This window comes from Petaurus breviceps, unplaced genomic scaffold (assembly GCF_028583685.1).
Source record: "Petaurus breviceps papuanus isolate PSGF00001 unplaced genomic scaffold, PetGlider_PUasm1.0 91041, whole genome shotgun sequence".
In the NCBI taxonomy this organism is placed as follows: Eukaryota; Metazoa; Chordata; class Mammalia; order Diprotodontia; family Petauridae; genus Petaurus; species Petaurus breviceps.
In genome coordinates this window covers 10,077,367-10,100,017 of record NW_027187400.1, presented here as the reverse complement: position 1 = coordinate 10,100,017, position 22,651 = coordinate 10,077,367, and the positions used below count along the sequence as shown (strand labels likewise).

General features: G+C 43.5%; 1 protein-coding gene across 3 annotated transcripts in view; it reads left to right on the top strand.

Annotated features, from left to right (window-relative positions):
• Nucleotides 1-22,651, top strand: part of KDM1A (lysine demethylase 1A) — a 77,796-nt gene that overhangs the window by 51,567 nt on the left and 3,578 nt on the right. For all 3 annotated transcript variants that reach the window (XM_069079548.1, XM_069079549.1, XM_069079547.1), the window contains 8 exons: nucleotides 5,200-5,342; nucleotides 9,310-9,400; nucleotides 9,618-9,752; nucleotides 10,576-10,649; nucleotides 12,159-12,270; nucleotides 13,310-13,442; nucleotides 16,750-16,937; nucleotides 17,524-17,638. In XM_069079548.1, coding sequence (XP_068935649.1) covers nucleotides 5,200-5,342; nucleotides 9,310-9,400; nucleotides 9,618-9,752; nucleotides 10,576-10,649; nucleotides 12,159-12,270; nucleotides 13,310-13,442; nucleotides 16,750-16,937; nucleotides 17,524-17,638 — 991 coding nt within the window. The remainder of the gene's footprint in view (nucleotides 1-5,199; nucleotides 5,343-9,309; nucleotides 9,401-9,617; nucleotides 9,753-10,575; nucleotides 10,650-12,158; nucleotides 12,271-13,309; nucleotides 13,443-16,749; nucleotides 16,938-17,523; nucleotides 17,639-22,651) is intronic.

Sequence of the window (22,651 nt, the reverse complement as noted above, 5' to 3'; positions counted from 1 at the left end):
AATAATTAAAACAATAACTAGAATTTATGCAGTGTTTTACGTTTTACGAAACACTTTTCATGTCTTACCTCATTTGATCCTCACAACCACCTCTTATCATATCCGTCATACATAGCGCTGAAGGTACATTATTAAAGTGGCTTCTTAATGGAGAATTTTCCAATCTGGGAAAGAATTGTGTGCTATATTGAGTATAATTCTATAGAATGAGCTTTTCAAAGGTAAGAAGGCAAATGGATTCCCTTTCCTTGGTGTCTCTGATCATTCTAACCTAGCCTGTAATAAGAATGAGGCTTTTTCAGGCTTTGATCTGGCAGTTAACTTACTTATACTTAATCCATTATACATTATAGCCTATAATTGTTAGACCAATGTGGCTTTAGAATTTATTAACTAACATTCTCCAGGTCACATAAGATGAGACTGTGACTACATGAGTGAAAGTGTGTGTTTGTGAGAGGGGAGAGAAGAAAGAAAGAGGGACAGGATGTGTTGGTTACTCTGTGTCTTTGTGTCTTCATGCTACCAATGGACCTGTCTCAATAGCATCTCACTCTTACAGCATGATTTGCCAATAAGTCAGACTCATACTGTTCTCCTAGTTGCTAGTTTCAGTGTAGAGCAAGTTGTCAGTAAGATTTGATCTTATTCCTGTATTCATTGAACACAGTATAAGTGTGGTATCATAGTTCATTCAAATAGAAAGGAAGAATTGTGTTGTTAGAGCTGTTGCTTAAATGAGCTATCAGACTTCATCTGCAAGCCTCTGGTAAGTGCTATCGCTGGGACCTGAACCTAGGTATTCCAAAATGTGTGCCAGTGCTCTTCCTTCTGCTTTTAAATGTTACTTGGGGTAAAGATCTGTAAGGGTCATTTGTGTTGTAATATCTTTCTCAAGGTAATAGCTTGGGAATTAGGAAATTGTACTTAAAAATGAAACTCCTGTGACTTTTGCTTTAATCAAATATTTATTAAAAACCCCGCTATGTGTCAAACATTGCTCCTTTTGAAGATTGTCTATTTACAACTAATATTTTGTGTGAAATTATGGAAATGATACATGTTCTTAGAAGTTACTAAAATATCTATTGACTCTTTAGGCTGCTAGCTCTAGAGAGGGAAGGGGCCTTTGGGGAGATTTAGTTACTTAAGGGTTATTACTTACTATTACTGGGCATAGGAGTCTCTGTGAAGTTCACTGTCTGCTCTCCGTAAGATCACTAAATACATGCTCTCCTATGTTAGAAATTGATCCAAGATGGGAGAAATAGGAATCTACATGTCCCAGGAGAAAACAAAAGAGATCAAAGATAATCTTTGTCCATTTAGCTTTCTTTAAATATTATGTTCTCAGTAGAAGCAGTTTTATTTTAATTTGTTGTCTGAATTTTCCTTTAAGATTTAATTTAGCACATGAAGTCTCTTATAGGATCCCCTTTCCCAGTGTCCATTTTCCTTTAACATTCCTTTAGGTTGCTGTATGTGGCAGAGATTAGAGGGTTCAGTTTGACGAAAGATGTTGTTTGTGCCCTTCTCTCGAGGCTTTGATGAGCCAGGTGTTTACATTGGTATACTAGAGATGCAGAAATGTCATCCTATAGTGTTTATTCCAGTGGGACAGTGATCTTTTGGTCCATCATCTGCTTTTTTTGCGTTTTTCCTTACTGTTTTATTTAGTCCTGCATTGTTCTTATTCTTAAGTGCTTCCTGCCACCCACCCTAACCCTTCCTTCCCTTTAAGACTCTGCCTTCCTTTTTGGCCATTTCTTTGCCTTGACCTCTCCCCCCACACTCCTTTTTTTTTTTCTTTTCTTTCTTTTCTTTTTCTTTTTTTTTAGTATTTGTATAATGTACCTTATTTCCCTGGTGGTTGTCACAGCTTTTGCGGCTAACAGACTGCTTCTGTCATGCTGTGTGTTTTTTAAACTTGTTAATTTTACTGCTGATGTACAAAACTAAACTTGACGTGGCTGTTGGGCTGTTATTTACAGTTTATTTCTCTCTCTGCTGCAATGGTTAAAAGGACACTGTCAAGGTATTTTTTTCATAATTTTTTTCAAATCATTTTCCTCACTGTTTATAATAACCCATTAGAAGCTTGAAATTTCAATCTGTTTCCCTCCCAGAGTTCCTCCTCATCCCACATTCACGCTGGTTTGTTGTTGTAGGGCTGCTCCTAAGTGTTGGGCTAGTACTATTTGAGTTTTTGTTATTGAGCGCATGTAAGCGTCAACTTTTTTTTGATGGTGGGGAGACATAAGGAGAAAGTATAATGAATTACACAAACTTAGCAATCACTTGAAGGGGAGAAAAAAAAGGGTAAATTTGGTCCCCATAACCTTGACAGTGTCCCTTTAAATATTTCTCAACCACAAACCCTAGAGCCCAGTTATTGATCCTGAGTGCTGCAAGACTTTTTCAGTATCACTTTTCCCATGTGACTGCCACCCCAACTGCAAAGATTAAAGCTTGTCTGAAGCAATATTCATCCAGTTTGTCCTGGAAGAGCTTTAATCGCTACCGTTTGCATACCTTTGTATTAAAAATGCCTCATTTTTGAGGCATTTGAGGATGTAGCCCTTCTGTTTCTGTCACTACATCATCCTTTTGATAAGGATTTCACCTTTCCAGCAACAGTATCACAGAAGAATGAGCTTTCCTCCTTCAAGAGGAAGCAGTAACAAGCCATGGAAACATGACCACTCAGGTACCACTTGGTCTTTGGAAACTGTACAATTCCTGGTGCAAGGTCCTGGAATGTTAGCTTTTTCATGATGCAGAGATTCCATTGAGACACCTTGGTGAAAACTGTTCTCCTTATGGATATTTCTCTTTGAAAAGGATTCACAAGTTTAGCATGCACAGAAATGCCATGTGGCACCCTGCAGGATCCCTGTAGGAGCTGAAGCAGGAAGTTACTTCCCTGCTGCTATGAGGCTGTGCTGCACTTACCTGCACCATGGTAGTGGAATAGGACATCAACAACTCAAGTCAAAAACCACCTGAAGAAAATTCCTGCTTAGAAATGCCTTTTTAGACACTTCTGGATTCCAATATTTCTCACATTAAACCCAGTAGTACAGTGACAAAAAGCAGCTATTTTCTTTCCATGATTCTAGATTGAGTGAATAGACCATGGTATTAGGTCCACCAAACTGGTGTACAAATAATAGAATCCTAGAAAATTAGAACATAGTGACAGAGCTGGAATTAGCTTTAAAATGTGAAATTTAGAGCTGGAAAAGTACCTTTGAACATAGAATCCCTGAGAGGAATTTTAGAGAGTTATCTGGTCCAACTTCATTTTATAAGGAGTTCTCTCCTTCCCAAAAAGCTCGATGGGGTAGTGGGGAACCAGCTGTAAAACAGCTGATTAAGTAGATGTCCACATTTAAACACTAACCTGCCTCATTTCTCAGGCTGTCCCGGAAGGACCTAGAAGTAGTGCTACTGCCCCTGTTTCCAGGATTTGATGCTGCCCAGCCAGCTCTCTAAGCCAACTACCAAGTTGGCCAAGTCTTCAGTGTTCAGAAAAAGAATTCTAGCTCTTTTCTCTCTCTCTCTCTCTCTCTCTCTCTCTCTCTCTCTCTCTTTTTTGCTTTTTGGAAGGCAATTGGGGTTAAGTGACTTGTCCAAGGTCACACGGCTAGTAAGTGTTAAGTTTCTGAGTCTGGATTTGAACTCAGGTCCTCCTGACTCCAGGCCTGGTGCTCTATTCACTGCACCACCTAGCCGCCCCTCTAGCTCTTCCTCTTTTCTCTTGGTGCTCATTGTTTCTCTTACAACTTTATGGCTCAATAAATTTGATCTCCTAGAATTGCTTAGTAAATTGGTAAGGGAGCAAATCCTAATTTTCTGAAGCAGCCAGGTCAGTTTAGAAGAGAAAAAAAAACATTTTAAAAGAAGAATGAAAAAGTTGCTGAACCTAGCAAGCATTGGTGACCCCCCCATTTCATGGCTTTTTACTGATGAAAGCCAACTATGTACCGTTCACATTCACACATCCTTTCCAATAACTATGGAAGTTCATATTAGTCTTTGTATTTAAGAAAGAAGACTGCCCCTGTCCTGAAACACCCACCAAATTGCAGCAAAGGAATTCCACACAAGGGACTCTAATGATTCCCAATTTACAGTAGGCGGTAGATTCAAGTGATACAGGTCGAAATGCCAGTTGTAGGCACGCTTTCTACTTCCCTCATTGCTGTGATTTACTCAGTGTCATGGCTACGGCTGATAGCATTTCAGCATAAGGACAAACAGCAGCCCTATAACTGCCATGTGACAAATAGCATCAGCAAGAGGGGAAGTGTTATCTCAGGATGGGAGTGGGGTGGAGGCAGGGCCTCCTTTCTGCCCCCAAACCACCCAGGACCCAGGCCTCTTGAGTTTCTGACGCATCATTTTCTCTCATACTCTTGAAGACCTTGGGGCAAGTTAGCTCCAGGGCACATTTTTGGGTGTCACAAAGGAAAAGAACAAGGAAGATGCCATTTTGCCCCTCTCACATTTAAAGAGTGCTACACAGTTTACAAAGGCTCTTTTCTCACAATGATCTTGTGAGCTAGGCAATACAAGTCAAGGTGTCCCTATTATGACTTGCCCCAGGCCAGGAGCTGAGATGGGGCCTGAGACCCAAGTGCCCTGACTCCAGTACCCTTGTTCTTCCACTGTCAACAGCCACTTCTTGCCCTCTTCATCCTCCTCACCTCAGCTGAAATCCTGTGTGGAGGCAGGCTGGGATTTCCAGAATTCTTGGAGCTTTTCTTCACATGTTCTGCCATTTTTTTTTCTTTGCAAGAACCTGATTTCGAAACATTCCCAGGCCTTGGTTTTACATCCTTTGCTTTCTGGGGCTTTCCCTGTGTGTTGTTCTGCATGCCAGCTCAGCCCAGTGCATGCCAGCTCCAGTGCAAGTCTTGCTTCATGTAACAGTCCCGTTAGCACGTGTGAAATCTTGACCTGCCCTCTTTATGTGGGGAGAGTCCATCTCTGGAAGGGGGATGTCAGAGACAGACAGTACATTTTCATCCTCTAATTTAATGGAATGATATAAGAAAGCAAACTTGAACCAAATTTACCCCTTCCAGATTATGCATTTTAACTTTTCCTAACTTTGTGATGTTTTATGGACAGTTTTGTGTTCACTTATAGCTTCTCCATTACGAGAACAAACCCCATTGTTCTTTGGATTTTCAGGTTCCAAAAGAAAAAGATGAAATGGTAGAACAAGAGTTTAATCGACTGTTGGAAGCCACATCCTACCTCAGTCATCAGCTAGACTTTAATGTCCTCAATAACAAGCCTGTGTCACTTGGCCAAGCCCTGGAGGTGGTCATACAGTAAGTACCTTAGAGGAGCAGTGTGGAAGACTGGGGAAGGAGTGTTCCACTCTCCAAAAGACCAGACTCAGAATCCTGCTTCCCACACTCACTTCAGTGATATTTTGAGCCTCAGCTGCTGCTTCTATAAAAGTGAGGAAAAAATATCACTCCCACCACGTGCCTCATAGAGGTTTTGAGGAAGGCAAGACTGTCAGTCATTCAGCAAGCGACTAGTAAGTACTAATTCACTATGTGCCAGGAACTCCTGAAGTAGATTATTCTCTGTTGGGAGAAGACAGTGTACAGAAGGGAGCTGAGGGGCAGCTAGGTGGCGCAGTGAATAAAGCACCGGCGCTGTAGTCGGGAGGACCTGAGTTCAAATTCGGCCTCAGACACTTAACACTCACTAGCCGTGTGACCTTGGGCAAGTCAGCCCCAATTGCCTTGCCTTTCCCCCTCTAAAAAAAAAAAGGGAGTTGATTGCGATGGAAGGTGGCAAGGAGAGGTGCCTGTCTTGAGGCAGCTAAGACATGATGTTGAGGTCAAAAGCAAAACCAGGGAGGGATATGAAAGATGGCTGGTCAGGTTCTCTTCTAGAAATGGAAGCCCTAAAAGGAATTAATCAGTGGGAGAACGGAGGGCCACATTGTGGGGGGATGTTCCAGAGGGAGGAAGTCACGGGGAAAGATGGATTTTCCAGGATGAGGAGGCCCCAGGCACTGACACATGGTGTTGAAGTCCAGAAAGTCAGAGATAAGACTGGGAGGGGAATGAAGGATGGCTAACCTGGGCATCTCCTCAAAATGGAGGCTCTTGGAGGAACTCAGCAATGGGAGAAAGGGGCCAACATAGCAGAGGAAGGTTCCAGAGAAGGTCACAGGCACTGAGGCAACTGGGGCGTGGCATCAAAGGTCCAGAAAGCAAAGCCAGGAAGAGAATGCATTTGGTAAATGAGTTGTCCCTATTACCTTTGCTATTTCTTGTCAGTGGTGATGAATTCTTAGAAAGATTTGTTTAAAATTTTTGAGGCTTAAATTATTTCAGCTGTAATAGCATACCCAGAAGTTTTGTGTCAATATGTCATGGATGGTTTCCTCAAAAAGAGACTAACGACACTAAAAGTGATGAGCATTGAACAGTATCAGTGGAGTTGGTTATGTTTTCAGTTTATACCTTAACTTACACCTTATGTAGCAGTCATTTTAGAATCAACTGATTGTGCATGGTCCAAACATTAACTGATCAAGACCAAACTAGAACAGGTGGCCATATTGAGCATCTAATAAATACAAATGAATTGAATGGAAAGACACTGCATGCCATAGTAGAAGCTCCAGTGTGATCTGCAACTTCATAAAGTAAGAATTTACTACAGCAAAGAAAGTAAGATCAGCTTCTTAGAGGAATATAACTAATGCAGAATAGTCATGATAATAAGGAGGCTGAAAGATCCCCCCAAAGCACATTAACCAGAGACTGTTTATTCTCCCTTCTGATCAGAGAGGCCTGAAAACATTCAACAAAACAAGGGGAAATGCTAGTCTGCATGCTAGAACATGATGAAGACTGACCAGGAGAAGAGAGGCCGGGCCTGATGTAGAGAAAGAAGCCCAGGGCTGGCTCTAACACAGCCCTTTGTTGGTGTTGCTGCTTTTAAGTTAACGTGCATTTTCATCTTAGCGTAACATCACAGTCTAAAGTATTTTATGTTTTGGAAATTAAATGTACGTAGGGTAGGCAGTATCCAAAAGAGGCAGGCTGTGTGTGTGCCCTCTGTATGGAAGTACAGAAATGCAGTGACTTTGGGCTTCATTTTTAAGATCAATGACAATTGTGTTCCCATTGGAACACATAGGTCTTCACCATGTCACCCCCTGCTCAGTGAGCTCCAATAGTTCCCCATTGCCTTCTGGATCAGAGAAGCTTTTTTGACATTTAAGACTCTTAATAATCTGACCCCTTCCTATCTTAACAGTTTTCATACATTTTATTCCTCTCCACACACTCACTTCCTTGCTTTTCCTTTCATGTAAATCCGTCTCACCCTTTCTGTGCCCTTCCTCTGGCTGCTTCTCCCATACCTAGAATGCTCTGTCCCCTCACATGTGCCTCCTGGCTTCTCTAGCTCCCTTCAGTACTTAGCATATGGCTCACCTTTGGTAGAGGCTCATGTGCATTTCTCCTAGCTGCTATTCTTTTCCAGGACTACCTTCCATCTGCTTTATATATATCTTGTATGAATCCTATTGTTTACATGTTATCCTACCTATTTAAATAATTGTAATAATTAAAACCACCATTTCTATAGCCCTTGCTATGTGCTAGGCACTTGTGCTAAGCACTTTACAGTTATCTCATTTGAACATGAACTCCTCGAGGGCGGGGACTGTAATTACTTTTGTTTTTATTTTCTTTGTAATCCCAGGATTTAGTTTAGCTCTTAGCAAATGGTAGGACAGGTAAAATCTGAAATACATCAGTTAACAGAATATAAGAACCAGACTACCGGATTAGGTAATCTGATTTCTATTCTAGAAAGATTAAGGACGTTCTGAATTGGAAGGGGGATCCCTGAGTTTCAGGAGTGGGAAGAGGAGAGCAAACAGGTAGACTTTTCTGGATGTAAAATAGAGTATCACTCAATTCCCACAATTAGCAAAGCAAGTGGAATTTGTAGGAAAAGGAAATTTGGGTCTCAGTTTTCCAAGATGGAGTCAGTTTGGGTCATAACAATTCCCACGATTTTCTCAGACATTCAGGAATAGGCCCCATTCTCAGAACAGCACTGAAGGGGGCTCTGCTCCAGTTCAAAATCACTTGCAAAGCTTTCTCTGTAATTCTGCTAAAATCTGCTGTAATAAGACTTAATACAATTTAGTACGGTCTTTTAAGTTTGGTTTTCCAATATTAATTCATGTGGTGAAAACTGCCCAAGTCTTATTATTTTGATCCTATTAATAACAAAGCTTTGAGAAAAATATCAGGGGCGGCAAGGTGGTGCAGTGAATAGAGCATCAGCCCTGGAGTCAGGAGGACCTGAATTCAAATCTGGCCTCAGACACTTAATACAAAACTAGCCATATGACCCCTGGGCAAGTCACTTAACCCCAATTGCCCTGCCTTCCCCCCTCCAAAAAGCAAAAAAATTAAATTAAAAAAAATCAAATTAGGAACATATAATTCATCTGAAACTTCAGAGAATTTCAGTTTTTACATACCCCATACTGTTTCTATCTTGACCTAAACCCTGTACCAGATATAAGAATCTTTAAAAAAAAATTGATGAGGATTTAACTTGTAAAATGAAAGTTTCTGCCTTTTAAAATTATCAGAAAGATACTTTAAAATGGGAAAATAACATCACTTTCTTTACAATTATCAGTGCTATTTTAGAGGTAAAATCTTTAATCCAGTTTTGAGAATGTGTTACTATAACATAAAGCCAGAATTTCCATATTGAGTACATTTGGAAGTCAATCATATACATATGTATATAATTCTTAGAGAAAACAATCTAATCCTGTTACTTTCTCAAAATTTACTGTTCTGTTTAATTAGAAAACTTATACATTGCATCTTTGTCTGATCCTCCCTCTTAGGAGGATAGCATCCCTATATTATAATTTGCAAATACAGATTAAAATGGTAAGATTTTCCATACTTACATCTTATTATAGTAATTCAGAAATGTTCCAGTATCAGTCAGCTAATAGATTTAGTTCACATGGTGGTCAAAAGAAGCAATACAGGGGCGCTCTCAAGGTTTCTCTCAACACCTTTGGAATTGATTGTGTGACGTGGGAGACCCTGGCACAGGACCGGTCAGCGTGGGGTGCCCACATCCTGTGCTCTTGGTGTTTCCCAAGGGCACAGCAGTGCCTTTCACGTCGTAGGCACTTACTTAAATTGGATGTTAAAATTTATTGAGCCCCATGCTGAGCTGGGTACTGTTCTGGGTACTTAGAAGTGATGATCTCGTCTTTAGGTTACAGGAGAAGCACGTGAAAGATGAGCAGATTGAACATTGGAAGAAGATAGTAAAAACTCAGGAGGAATTGAAAGAACTTCTTAATAAGGTGAGGTTCTTTCTTGTGACTTATTTGAAATGATCATAACCCAAAGTATGTAACCTCAGATTTGGAAGAAGCCTGAGTAGCCACCTGATCCAGACCACAGAAGGAGCCCCCACTGTGGTGTATCCAACCAGTGGTCACCTGGAAAGGCCCCTGACTCTGCCCTCAGCCAGGTGATGGCGGGGGGCAGCAGCTCAGTCTGCACAACTTTACCTCGTAGATGGTGAATTTGAAAGAGAAGATCAGAGAGCTGCATCAGCAATATAAAGAGGCATCCGAAGTGAAGCCTCCTCGAGACATCACTGCAGAATTCCTTGTGAAGAGCAAACACCGGGATCTCACAGCACTGTGCAAGGTACATGACAGGCTCCTGAGGCTGCGGCTTGGCGCTGACCACCCTTCTTTCCCATCCTTAGCCTCCTCACCCCCAATAGCTCCATCAGTCCCTTCCCTGACCTTCTTAGTCCTCTTCTAGCTTACAGTGTTACCAAGTTGTAAGAGACTGCAGCCTAGAGCAGGGAAATGGCTTGCCCAGGACCCTTCTGTCATTGTTATGCGGTAGCATCTTACTTTATTTATACCAACTTCCCACCTTATCTTTTGTTTGGTCTTACCTCCTTCATTAGGCCAGTCCTGTCTCTGATTAAATTAGAGGCAGCACTTTCTCTCCCAAACAACCAAGTCACTTTTGTAAGTTGATCATGGGCTCAGTGTTGAGATAATCATATCTTTGTAGCAGTCAGACAGTATCTTAACCAGAGACTTTTACCACTTCTGACTTTAATTGGCCTATACCCAGCTCTTACTGCTACTTTTATATTCTCTGTAAATGAACTCACTGATTGTCTTACCATAGGTTTTGTAAAAATCTTCCTTTGGCACAGCAGTGACCCTGAGTTCTCTAGAGGGTGTGCCAGCAGAGCTCGAGCTCCCTGGTCTAGTCAGCAAGCAGTCCTTAAGCACGTCTGTGTGCTGGGCACCATGCCTCTCCCTGCAAGGGCCTGCCCAAGTCCAGGCCCCTTGTCTGGGCAGCAGCCTTGCTGAGTGCAGAGTGACTCCTTGAGCCACACAAGCCTAACTGGTGACTGGGGGGATTAGTGGAACGCAGTGCCTAGGAAGTGATGGCTCTTGAGAATAAAAACAGAGAGATAAACTTTGGTTACATTTGATTTGACCAGGAATATGATGAGTTGGCAGAAACACAAGTAAAACTCGAAGAGAAGCTCCAAGAGCTGGAAGCCAATCCCCCCAGGTAAGAGCTCACACTCACACAGCGTGCGTCATGTGGTTTGGGAGGTTCAGGGGTAAGAGTCCTGGTTATTTCTAATGTGAGAACATCCACCCCACATCCTGTGAAGTAGGCAGCAGCCCCAGGGTCCAGCCAGGCCTTTGGGCTCTGAGACCAATGCTCATTTTTGTTCCTTGGTGCACAGGCAGACTACTTGGACTTGTGGCTTTGACTTGTTTTCTTTCTCAAGTAGATTTTAAAGGGAAATGATAGGATAAGGGGTTTTCATTTTATTATGAAAATAGAAGATAAAAAGAAGTGGTGTCTTTGGATCTAGGGCTTGTTCAGTTCCCAGGTTAGTTGACCATGAATGATATTTATTACATACACTTAGGTTGAAGTGGACTGGGGTACTTGACACATTATTAAAGAAAATAACACTAGTTCATAGTTATATAAGCTATTTGTGAAGTTAAGGTGTATAGTAGTATACCCCAGGGTGGCTAGGTGGTGTAGTGAATAGAGCACCAGCCCTGGAGTCAGGAGGACCTGAGTTCAAATCTGACCTCGGACACTTAACACTTACTAGCCAGTGTGACCTTGGGCAAGTCACTTAACTCCAATTGCCCTGCCTTCCCCCCTGCAAAAAAAGAATTATAAATAATAATAATAATGGTATATATACCCCTCATGATACTTCTGTGAATTAAGTAGCAATATTATCTCCATTTTATATATGAGGGGATTAAGGCTCAGAAAAGACAAGAATGATAATAATAGCATTTATATAGCACTTTAGGGTTTGCTAAGCACTTTACAAATATCTCGTTTCATCTTCACAACAACCCTGGGTGTGGTAGATGTCGATATAATCCCCATTCTGTATTTGAGAGGGACAGCAATTAAGACTCAGCCAGAGCATCCAGAGAAAGAACTAAGTTTATATCCAGGTGGAAGCAAAATACCTGATTTTTTTCGTTCTCTTATTTGGTTTTATGACCTCTTTACCATTTTTCATTCCAGCTGGTACAATCCGTCCTTATAACCTGACCAATGTATAATGTGAAAGTATTTACAGATCCTATAGTTGACTATAAGCCGCCATGGGGGGGAGGGAGGGAGGGGGACAAAATGTGAAATTCAAGGAATTGTGGAATTGAATCCTGTAAACTAAAAGGAAACAAACAAATTAATAAAAAAAAAAAAAAGATTCAGCCAGAGTCTTCCCACTAGTTAGTGTCAGGTCTTCCTGGCTTCAGGCCCAGGGCTCTGTCCACTGTGCCACTGAGCTCTTGGATTAGTGATCCCACAGCGGGGTGATGTTTGATGTGGCACCATACAGAGCAGCAGGTGCTCGGGACTACGGCAGCCAAGGGAGAGGAGCCAGAGACGCTCCCCATCTCTCTGGGTGCTTGCTCTCTCTCAGACGCTGCATGTTGTCTGCTTCCTCGGGTAGACGGCCTCCTGGAGGGTCAGCTCCACTTAGCTGAGTATAGCTCCAACAGTCACTTTTCTTTTGTTCTTATTTTGCAGTGATGTCTATTTGTCCTCAAGAGACAGGCAGATCCTTGACTGGCATTTTGCAAATCTAGAATTTGCTAATGCCACACCTTTGTCTACTCTCTCCCTTAAACATTGGGATCAGGTAATTCCTTCATCACGGGTGTTAGATGTTGTCTATAAAAGGCTTCCAAGGGGAATGGGCAGGACTATAACTGTTTAACAAACCAGCCAAAAAAAGAGTCCTTTGCATCCACATCTAGAGAGAGAGCCTCTCCTGTGGCCATAACTCCTCTGCACCCTTGGGCATGGGCTTTTCCCTAACATTCTAGGAAAATACTGGGTTTCCCTCTCATTTTTGTCCCATAGTCAAATTTCCCTTGTAAACAGAAGTTTTGAGTTCCTGTTTTTTGACATCATACCTGTGTTCTCAGCCTTTAAATTACATTATAGGAGACCCTATTATCTGAGCTTATTTATATGAATGATACTTTGTAGACTTTCTAAAGAACCACCAGGGAATTTAAATAAGGATAGAGTATATTCTCCAAACAGGAATTTTGTATGCTCAGAGACATTGAGGCAAGTAAGAAGCATTTTCAATGTGTTTTCTTAGTTTGGCCCTCTAGTAAACTGTGAAAGGGTATGATGTTCAGAAGACCAATAAGGTCAGTTAAGAACTAGAGCGAATCAGTAAACCTTATGTGTTTGACATCTGCTCTGTGAATCATCCAAGGACAGAGAAGCGAGTTTTAGGCTGTGTCCTTCTGGCCCCCTTTGCTTGGGGCACCAGTATGCTTTGGGAATGGAACTGATTTTCTTCATGGTTTAGGCAGCCTGTAATTTGAACAAGAAGCTTCCCTCACCTGCACTCCGAAGGTGCTCCAAAGATGTAGGTGACACGATGTCATAGGCCGTGTGGACCATCGCTTCCTTTCATGGCTGGTGTGTCTGTGTAGGAGAGCACCCCAGTTAAGGTGCACTGGCGTGCTTCGCTTCCTCTTCCAGAACATTGGTTCTGTTTCAGTGACACTGGCAAATTCTCCCATTGTAGATAACAGATAGAATTCAAGTTACTTTAGAAATGGTAGAACATGGTACCAGTAAGTGGCTCTTCTCTGGTAGAAGAGGAAATTTTCTCCTTTGTCAAAGTCTAAAGCTATCACTTCTCTCCTTCACTTTAGGATGATGATTTTGAATTTACTGGCAGTCACTTGACCGTAAGGAATGGCTACTCCTGTGTGCCAGTGGCCCTGGCTGAGGGGCTGGACATTAAACTGAATACAGCGGTTCGACAGGTGCGATATACAGCTTCTGGTAAGTCACCTCAGTCAGGGCATGAGGGGTTTCCTTCCTTGTAATGTTTTAGATGCCATGCTAGTTGTTACTGAACAGAGAACATATTTCCCTTTACTTTGTCCAGGGATCTAGGCCTCTGCTTCCTCATGTGGGATAAGAGGGGACTTTGGTACTTGAAGATGATGCCATCAGAGAGCAGGGTCTGGCAGGTCTTACTAAGGGGAAAGGCATGTCTAGAAGAAGATGGTTTCTTTCACCAAGGTCACTGTAGCTATTTATTTTCAGAGAAGTTCATCACAGAACTCTACCACCAAGTGATGCCTTTTTTTTTTTCTGTAGCAGGCCACCCACCCACACATACAAAATACTCTTTTCTGTGACTTTTGGTCCTCTTTCTTAGTTCTCCTCTTACCTACCTGACCATTCTTCTTTCAGCTCCTTTGCTGACTCATCATCCATACTCTACCGCATACATGTGGGTGGGATTTCATCCCATGCCTTCTCCTCTTCTGTGTCTGTCCTCTTGACAAACTCACCTGCTTTAATGATTTAATGATCATCTCTGTTTAATTATCATCTCACAGGTCTAAATATCCAGCCCCATTCTCTCCTCTGAGCTTTACTCCCATATCACTAGTTGACCTATAAAACATTTCAGCCTGGCTATCCTGGAGACATCTGAATCATGTCTAAAATAGAATTCATTCTTTTTTTGTCCCCACCCCATTCCTAATTTCTCCAATTCTGTTGAGGGCACCACCATCCTGCCACTCTCACAGGTTCGTAACCTTGACATTATCCCAGATGCCTTACTCTTCCTCATTCCACATATACAGGCTGTTAGCAAATCTAACAGCCACCACCTTGGGTTACAGCCTCATCTCCTCCTGCCTGGATTATTGCAAAACCTCCCTGCCTTACAGTTCTCCCTACCCTAGGCCACCTGTGTGCTGATAACTAAATACATGTCCAGCCATGCCTTTTCACCGTTCAGTCAACCCATTGTCTCCCTGTTGCCTCTCAGGAAAAATTTAAGTCTTCGCAGCCTGGTCCCAGCCTGTTTTTACAGCCTTGTTGACCATTACTCCTTCTCCTGAACTCTGCAGTCCAGCCACGTGGGCCCTCTCTCTGCTCTTCATACACAGCACCCTGCCTCAGTCTCCTGCCTTTGTACTGGCCACCTCCCTCACACCTTGGAATGTACTCCCTCCTCATAGACCTCCCCTTTGCTTCAGGCTTTTAAGTGCTGCATTTCCTGATCCCAGCTGCTGGTGCCCGCCCTCCTGCAGCCTTTGTGTTTGTTCTCTTTATGTTTATGCTGTGCGTACTTATTTACATACGTGTCGTCTCCCCATTAGAGCATAAGCTTCTCATGAGTAGCAGTTGTTTCATTGTACCCCCAGACCCTGGCACAGAGTATGCCCACCTTATAGAATCGTTGTACAGTGGCTGCTCCCGCAAGACCCTGGAGGTACTATATATTGTTACAGTGTAGGTAGAAACCCAACCAGAGCAATGCTCTATATCCTTGATGAATTGAAGCCTGGTTATGGTAGTGTATGACACAGGTACAGGACATTGGGCCTACACAAAATGTACCCTGAATGTGTACGTTGGTATTTTGGTCTGGGCCTGTATGTACGAACTTGTGACAGTACCAGTCTTGGTGCATTTTCAAAGGGATGGAAATAACCTGTTGCCCCGCTACCTTCAGCACTGGAAAATTTATTGTTGGGGAAACAGATGACGTGTTGTAGTTGGCAGTCCTAAAAGGCCATAGTTTAACCCCCAATTGTTCCCTCCCATTTGTTGTTCTGTATTTCTCTTTCTTTCTTCCTTCCTTTCTCTTTAGGCAGTAGGAGGTGAGTGTCTTATCACAAAGCTAGTAAATGCCTAAAGCTAGATTTGAACTTAGAACCCCCTGGCTCCAGGGCCAGTGTTTTATCCACGTTGCTGCCCTTCTCCCAATTGTCTTTAAGAACTGCTGTGACCCAGCATGCAATCCCAGAATCAACGCACAGCCTGCTACTCTGCCTCATCTTGCCAGTAGGACATGGCCTTGAAGAACAGCCACAGGCAGCTGAATACACCTAGGCCCTATGCCCACATCTCTTGTAATCATAGGGTTGGTGGTGGTGTTTTTTTTAAACATTCTTACATACTCTGATCTCATCATCAGTGAAGGTGTTCATACACAAACTGATATTTCAGTGTTTAGTCTCAACATTGCTAAGGCCTGCAGGTATGAGGTAACTAACTTTAGGTAACTTAGTGCAGTGATTCCCAACTTATTTTTATTCCTGACAACCCCTTTCAACAATAAATAACCCCAGAAAAGTGTTATGAAGCTGCAAGTTAATTTAATATGCTGCTTATGGTATTTTTTAGACTTAGTGTTTGCAGTAACTATAATGATAACTTTGCCCCAAAAAACTCCAAATTAAAATTTATATTATATACTTATAAACATGAAATTCATAAAGCCATAAAATAATGACAAATATTTTTATGTGGGATATTCCATAAGAATTAAAAGAAATGGCATTTTGGAAACAGTTTGATGACTGGCTGAAAAACTGCAAGAACACACTGTATTTAGTTGCAGATTGATGCAGTTGCTGTGCATACACCAGAATCACTGTGCGTATGTTCTTGCAGGTTTGAATCACTGCAGAAACAAGTATGTAATGCTATGGTACGTGCTTGTTGTCACAGAGGAAAATATATTTGTTACATGATAGGGGCTTTATCTACTGCTGAAGGTACCCTGAGAGGGCAATAAAGGGGCACACAGTAAGTGTTATATAAACGTTACCTGTTACCATCATTGTCGTTAGATTTATTAAAGGCCTGCTGTGTGCCTGGCCCCGGGCTAAGTGCTTTACAAAGGTTACCTCATTTTATCCTTGTGACAATCCTATGATTGGCTGTGTGTTGACTGTTGTATAGATGCCCATTTTATTGTTGAGGAAACTGAGGCAGGCAGTGATTTAGTGACTTGCCCAGGGTCACACTGCGAATGTCTGAGGCTGAGTTTGACTTTAGTCTTCTTGACTCCAGGCCCTGAGCATGACCTACTATAGCCAGGTAGCTGCCTATTCAATTAAAGAAATTTTAGCATGTGCCTCTTCTACCATCATCTCAGAAGTCTGTAAATGACTGGTCTCAGATGCTTCCTATTATCTGTATCCAGAGCAGGAGTCAGGCTGTGCCAAGAGCGTTGGGTGCTGTCGGTTATTTCCTCAGTTCGGCCTCTACTTCTGCTTAATCTGTACTGCATGTTGAGCACCTCCCTCTTTCATCATTTTTGCCTAACCCTTTGCAGGATGTGAGGTGATAGCTGTGAATACTCGCTCGACCAGCCAGACCTTTATTTACAAATGTGATGCTGTTCTCTGTACTCTTCCCTTGGGTGTATTGAAACAGCAGCCCCCAGCTGTCCAGTTTGTGCCACCTCTTCCGGAGTGGAAGACATCTGCAGTACAAAGGATGGGCTTTGGTAACCTGAACAAGGTAACAATCCGACGTGCCCGGTGCTAGACTGATTTTCCCCCGATTTCCCATTCATTAGCAGCTCAGCTGCTGAGTGCAGAACATGTGTTCAGAGCTGGAGATAATCATTCAAGTCTTTATAGTCTTACATTCTAAAGGTAACTTGGAAAGGTAAGGCATATGCAAATATGCAGCATTAGACCATAATAACTGTTTTAATTATTTTAAAGTTTTACAAAATGTTTTTCTCACAGTACCCCTATAAAGCACGTAGTAGTAGGTAGGGAAAGCCCAGAGAGGTGATGGCTGGCCATACAAAGAGGCAGTCTCAGAGCCAGAATTTGAACCTAAGGCTTGTGATTCCAAACCCAAGGTACTTTGTACTGTGCCCAGAGCTCTGCGTTGCCAGGACACATGGCAGCTGTGCGGGCATGAAGGTACCAGCTGTAGCCTTGGGGGCTGGCCTTGACTCAGAGGCCCTGGGGAATTCTTTTGGAAGGAAGACAGTCGCTAGTAAGGTCTTGGCCCTTTTCTGGTGCAGCCCTGCTACTCTTTAGACCTTCGAGGACCACCCGTGACTGGCCCTTGTCTTTTCTTGTTGCATTAGGTGGTTTTGTGTTTTGACCGCGTGTTCTGGGACCCCAGCGTCAATTTGTTCGGTCATGTCGGCAGCACTACTGCCAGCAGGGGAGAACTTTTCCTTTTCTGGAACCTCTATAAAGGTAATTTCATTCATGTTTTATTCTTTAAAATATTCTCCTACAGGACTGGCACCAGCAGTTACACCTATTCTAGATTCCTTGATGCAGTATGGTGCATTGTTTTAGCATGCCATTTGACCTGGGATGGTTTGTTCTGACTGAATTAAGCTTGGCTCCCCTTCTTTGGAAGGGGCTCATCCAGCTACACCCCACATCCCCCCTTCCCCAAACACTCCAAAATCAGTATAGATGTGTATGTCAGGGGCAGCCAGGTAGCACAGCGAGTAAGAGCACCGGCTCCAGTGTCGGGATGACCTGGAGATTGAATCCCGGGCTCAGACACTCAGCACCGCACCCAGAAATAACTGGCCATGTAACCTTGAGCAAGTTACTTAACCCTGATTGCTTAAAAAAATAAAAAAAGATGTGTATGTCAACAACTCTCTTTGAACTGTACTAAGGAGAAGGCTTGGGCACTGCTGTACAGCAGCTCATTCTGTGAAATCATTATATCTTATGGGGTTTCCTCTCATTTGGAACTTGAGAAAATCCATCCAGGGCTGAGCTGAAGCTTTTCTTGGAGACTCAGCAGTCTTCTGGTCCAAGTCCCATCTGAAAAGAAATCCTCTCTTAGGACATCCTTCTTGAAAGACCTCCATGGAGCAATGCATGGAAGTTTCAAAGTCTCAGATTTAGGTTTGGAAAAAGGAAAATTTCCTACCAGTCAAAACTGTGAAAAAGTAGAATAAGCTGACTCTGGACTTCAGAGGTTTCCCTTCATTAAATATATTTTAAAATAGCTAAAAGGTGTCCACTTGTCAATGATGTGGCATGAGACATTCTTTTCAGTTACAATTTAGATTAAATGGTCTCTGAAATCCTATCTAACCCTGAGATTCTTTGAGATTATGTGCGAAAAGTAGGCTTGAATTCAGCAGGTAGGAATAAGTGGTTGAGTGCTGGGCATTCCCATCATCAGGAGCACCTTGGAGATAAGCACATTGGTGGAAACACCTGGGGTATGTCCAAGGGACAGCAAGGTAGAGGAAGGTTGAAGATACGGTGTGATTCACTGGAGATACTGTGGAGAGCATAGAGATGTCTGTGAGTCTGTTGTCCCTTTTAAAATGTTTCTGCCCCACGGTCCAAAAGACTCATGAGGGAAAATGCTCTGCACTAGAGAAAGAGCTATGGAGTCTGGATGTAGATCAAAGCAGACTATTTCCATTTTGTTTTTTGTTTTTTTGTGACTTTTCCATTTGTTCGGTTTCTTCTTTCACAGCATGGCTGATGTGGAAATATGTTTATGTGATTGCACATGTATAACCTATATCAGATTGCATGGGGAGAAGGGAGAAAGAGGGAGAAAAAATTTGGATCCCAAAATTTTATAAAAAATGAATGTTGAAAACTACCTTTACATGTATTGGGGGGGGGGGAATACTATTTACTTTAAAAAAAAAAAAAGACTGTCTGAAAGGGGGAACCCACCACCTCTAGAGGAGATAGTGCATTGTACTCTTAGACAGCTCTGATTGGTATAGGTGTTTTCCTTACAGAGAGCCAGAATCTGCCTTTGTACTACTTTTCCTGGCCACATCCCTCTAGTTCTACCCTCTGGAATCTTATATATAACCTTCTAGAGGAGAATATTTAGAACAGGGATAGGGAACCCGCCTTCTAGGTCTTTGGGTGCAGCCTTTTGATTGAGTCCAAGTTTTACAGAACAAATCCTTTTATTAAGGGGACTTGTTCTGTGAAGTTTGGATTCAGTCAAAGGGCTGCACTTGAGGACCTAGAGGACCACATGTGGCCTCTAGGCTGCAGGTTCCCCACTCCAGTTTAGACCATCCTAGAAAATACCAGAACGATAAGAGCACTGTTTGCAATTCGGTATTAACTCTGCTCATTACAGATGGTTCTGTTCTCCACTGAAGAGAGAGGGTGCTGTTTAGTCATACTTTGTTAGCATACAGTTTAAATGACTTGGCTTAATTTGTTTTTTCCTAAATAAATGGCCAGAAATTCAGGATAAAGTATAGAAAACTAACCATGCACCCCAAGTTCCTGAAGTGTTTCTGCTCTCCTCGATAATATGGTACTTCACATTTACCTTATGGTTTGAGGTTTAGCATCCTTGGAGGCAGGTAGTTTAAGTATTATTATACTTAGAACTAGAAAGCTGGAACTCAGAGAAGTCAGGGACTGCTGTGCTAGAGTTTCAGACCCAGCTTTTTTCCACTCCCAATGTAGCCATGTCACCTCTTGGTTTTCAAATGAAGTCAGACACTCCCACCGGTGCGGGACCTTGCTGACTCACATCTTTGTCCTTCTAGCAGGTCACTTGTTGGAAGAAAAACCTTGGTACTACAGAATATTTCTGTATTCGTCACCCATTTGCTGACATTTAAACTTAATGTTTTACATGTTTCACATTACAGCCTTATCTTTCAGAGCAGTGGTGTGTAGTGGGAAGGTCGTGGATTTGGCGTCAGAGGCCCTGGGTTCAAATCCCAGCCCTGCCACTTAGCATTTGGCCTTGGGCCAGTCATTTAACTCTTCAAACCTACATTTCTTCATCTCTAAAATGAAGAGTTTGGACTAGATTAATTCTGAAGTCTCTTCTTACTCCAATCTCCCCCATCCTCATTCGTGACCCTTCCATCCCCACTAACTATAGTCCCATATTCCCACTGTCTTTTGAAGCTAAACTCCTCAAAAAGTAAGTCTACAATAGGTGCCTCCTCTTTCTGTCCTTTCACTCTCAATCCCCAACCCCGGGGCATTCCACCAGAACTGTTCTGTCCAAAGTCGCCAGTGACCTCAGCTGCCAGACCTCATGGCCTTTCTTCAGGCCTCATTCTCCTTGACCTCTCTGCAGCCTCCGAGTCTGTGGGTCACTCTCCCTGCCTTGATACGCTCTTCTCTCTAGGTTGGCAGGACACCACTTTCTCCTGGGTCTCCTCCTTGCTGTCCCACGACTGCCTCTTCTCCGTTGCCTTTTCTGGATCCTTATCCACCTCGTGCCCTTTGCCTGTCGCCCTCCCTCAGATGTCCTGGGCCTCTTCTCTTCTCCCTGTAAACAGCTTCACTTGGGGCTCTCGTCAGCTCCCAGGGATTTCATGACCATCTCCGTGCTAAGGGCTCTCAGATCGACCTCTCCTACTCCTAACTTTCTGCCAACTTCCAGTCTCACACATCTCAGAGTAGATGTTCAGTGCACGTCTTTTTGTTGTGGTTGTTGTCGTTTTGGCAGGGCACCTGGGGCTGAGTGACTTGCCCAAGATCACACAGCTGGTAAGTGTCTGAGGCCGCATTGGAGCTCAGGTCCTCCTCCAGGGCCGGTGCTCTATTCACTGCACCACCTGGCTGCCCCTCAGTACACATCTTAAACTCAACATGTCTAAAAGAGGGCTCAGTGTCTTTCCTCTCTTACATCCCCTATTACTGTGGGGAACAACAACATCTTCCCAGCCCTCAGGCTCGTAGCCTGTGAGTCACCCTGGATTCATCACTGCCCCCCCCCCCATCAAGCTGTTGCTAAAGCCTGTCCATTTCCCCTTTGCAGTATCTCTGGAATACACCCCCTCATTTCCCCTGACACTGCCCCCACTGGTGCAGCCCCTCATCACCTCACACCTGGACTGTTGCAGTAGCCTCTTGTGGGTCTGCCTGCCTCAAGTCTCTCCTCACTCTAGTCCTTCCTCCATTCAGCACTAAAGTGATTTTCCTAAAGTGCTGGTCTCACCATGTCAGTCTCCTCTCAGTAAACCCCACTGATTACATGTTGTCCCCAAGAGCAAATACAAATCCCCCATTTAACACTCAAAGCCCTTCCCAGCCCGGTCCCCTCCTGCCATTCCAGCCTTCTTACATCTACCTCTCCATGTCCTCTTGGATCCAGGAACCCTGGTCTCCTGGCTGTTCAATGAACAAGACCCTCTCTGTCTCAGCCCTGGGCCTTCTCTCTGGCTGCCCCTGTGCATGCGGGGCTCTCCCTCCTCTGCTCTACCTCCTGGCTGCCCTGCCTTCAAGCCCCAGCCAAAGCTTCACCTTCCACAGGAAGCCTTTCCCAACGCCTTTTACTTCTGGCTCCTTCCCTCTACCATCTTCAGTTTGTCCCATGTGTAGCGTGGTTTGTATAGACTTCTTTGCAGGTGGTCTGCCCCGTTAGACTGGCAGCTCCTTGTAGGCCAGGACTGTCTCTTGGCCCTTTTGTATCCCCAGGACCTAGCACAGTGCCTGCCACATGATGTGCACAGTAATGCATATTATTGACTGACAGATCCACGACTGCTCATTACAGCATATGAAGTCATCGTTTTTGACTGGCCCTTTGACAACATCTGGAGCGTGTGCCAGAAGCTGGGAGGGAGGTTGGTTAGTGTTGGTAGGAAGAAGTAAGGGGCAGAGGGCGTCAAGGCTCCATCAGAGACGAGGCCTGAAGCCCAGCCCATCAGATAAACTCGAATGCATCAAAGCAACCACTGCAGGAAAAATGGAAACATGCAGGCTTGGAGCTGGAGTGACCGAGGCCGGGTCGTGGCTCAGATCCCGTCCTTTTGTTAGCCATGAGACCATGAGCAAGTCACTTCACTCCAATGTCCGCATCTTTAGAAGGGGGGTAAGATAGCTGGACTTTCCTCCCTGCCTGCCTGTCTCTGTCTCTTACTGTCTCCCTCCTTCCGTGTGTGTGTGTGTGTGTGTGTGTGTGTGTGTGTGTGTGTGCGCGCACATATTTATATGCACTGTGAAGCAGGATATAAATAGGAACTTTTTCATCACATAAATCCCCACCCGTCCCATGTTACAGATGGTGGCACAGAGTCACAGAACAGATAAGTGACTTGTCTAAGGCCACACAGTAAGTTAGTGAAAGAACCCAGATCCCCTCACTTTCAGACCCAGACTGCCTGATGTGCTTCCTGAAAACAGAACTCTTGGCCAGACACGGCATTTTCATTTGAGACCTTCCCTAGGACAAGTTCTAGCCACAGCCTTGTAGGCTCATAGGGAGGAAGGAAAGACCGAGCA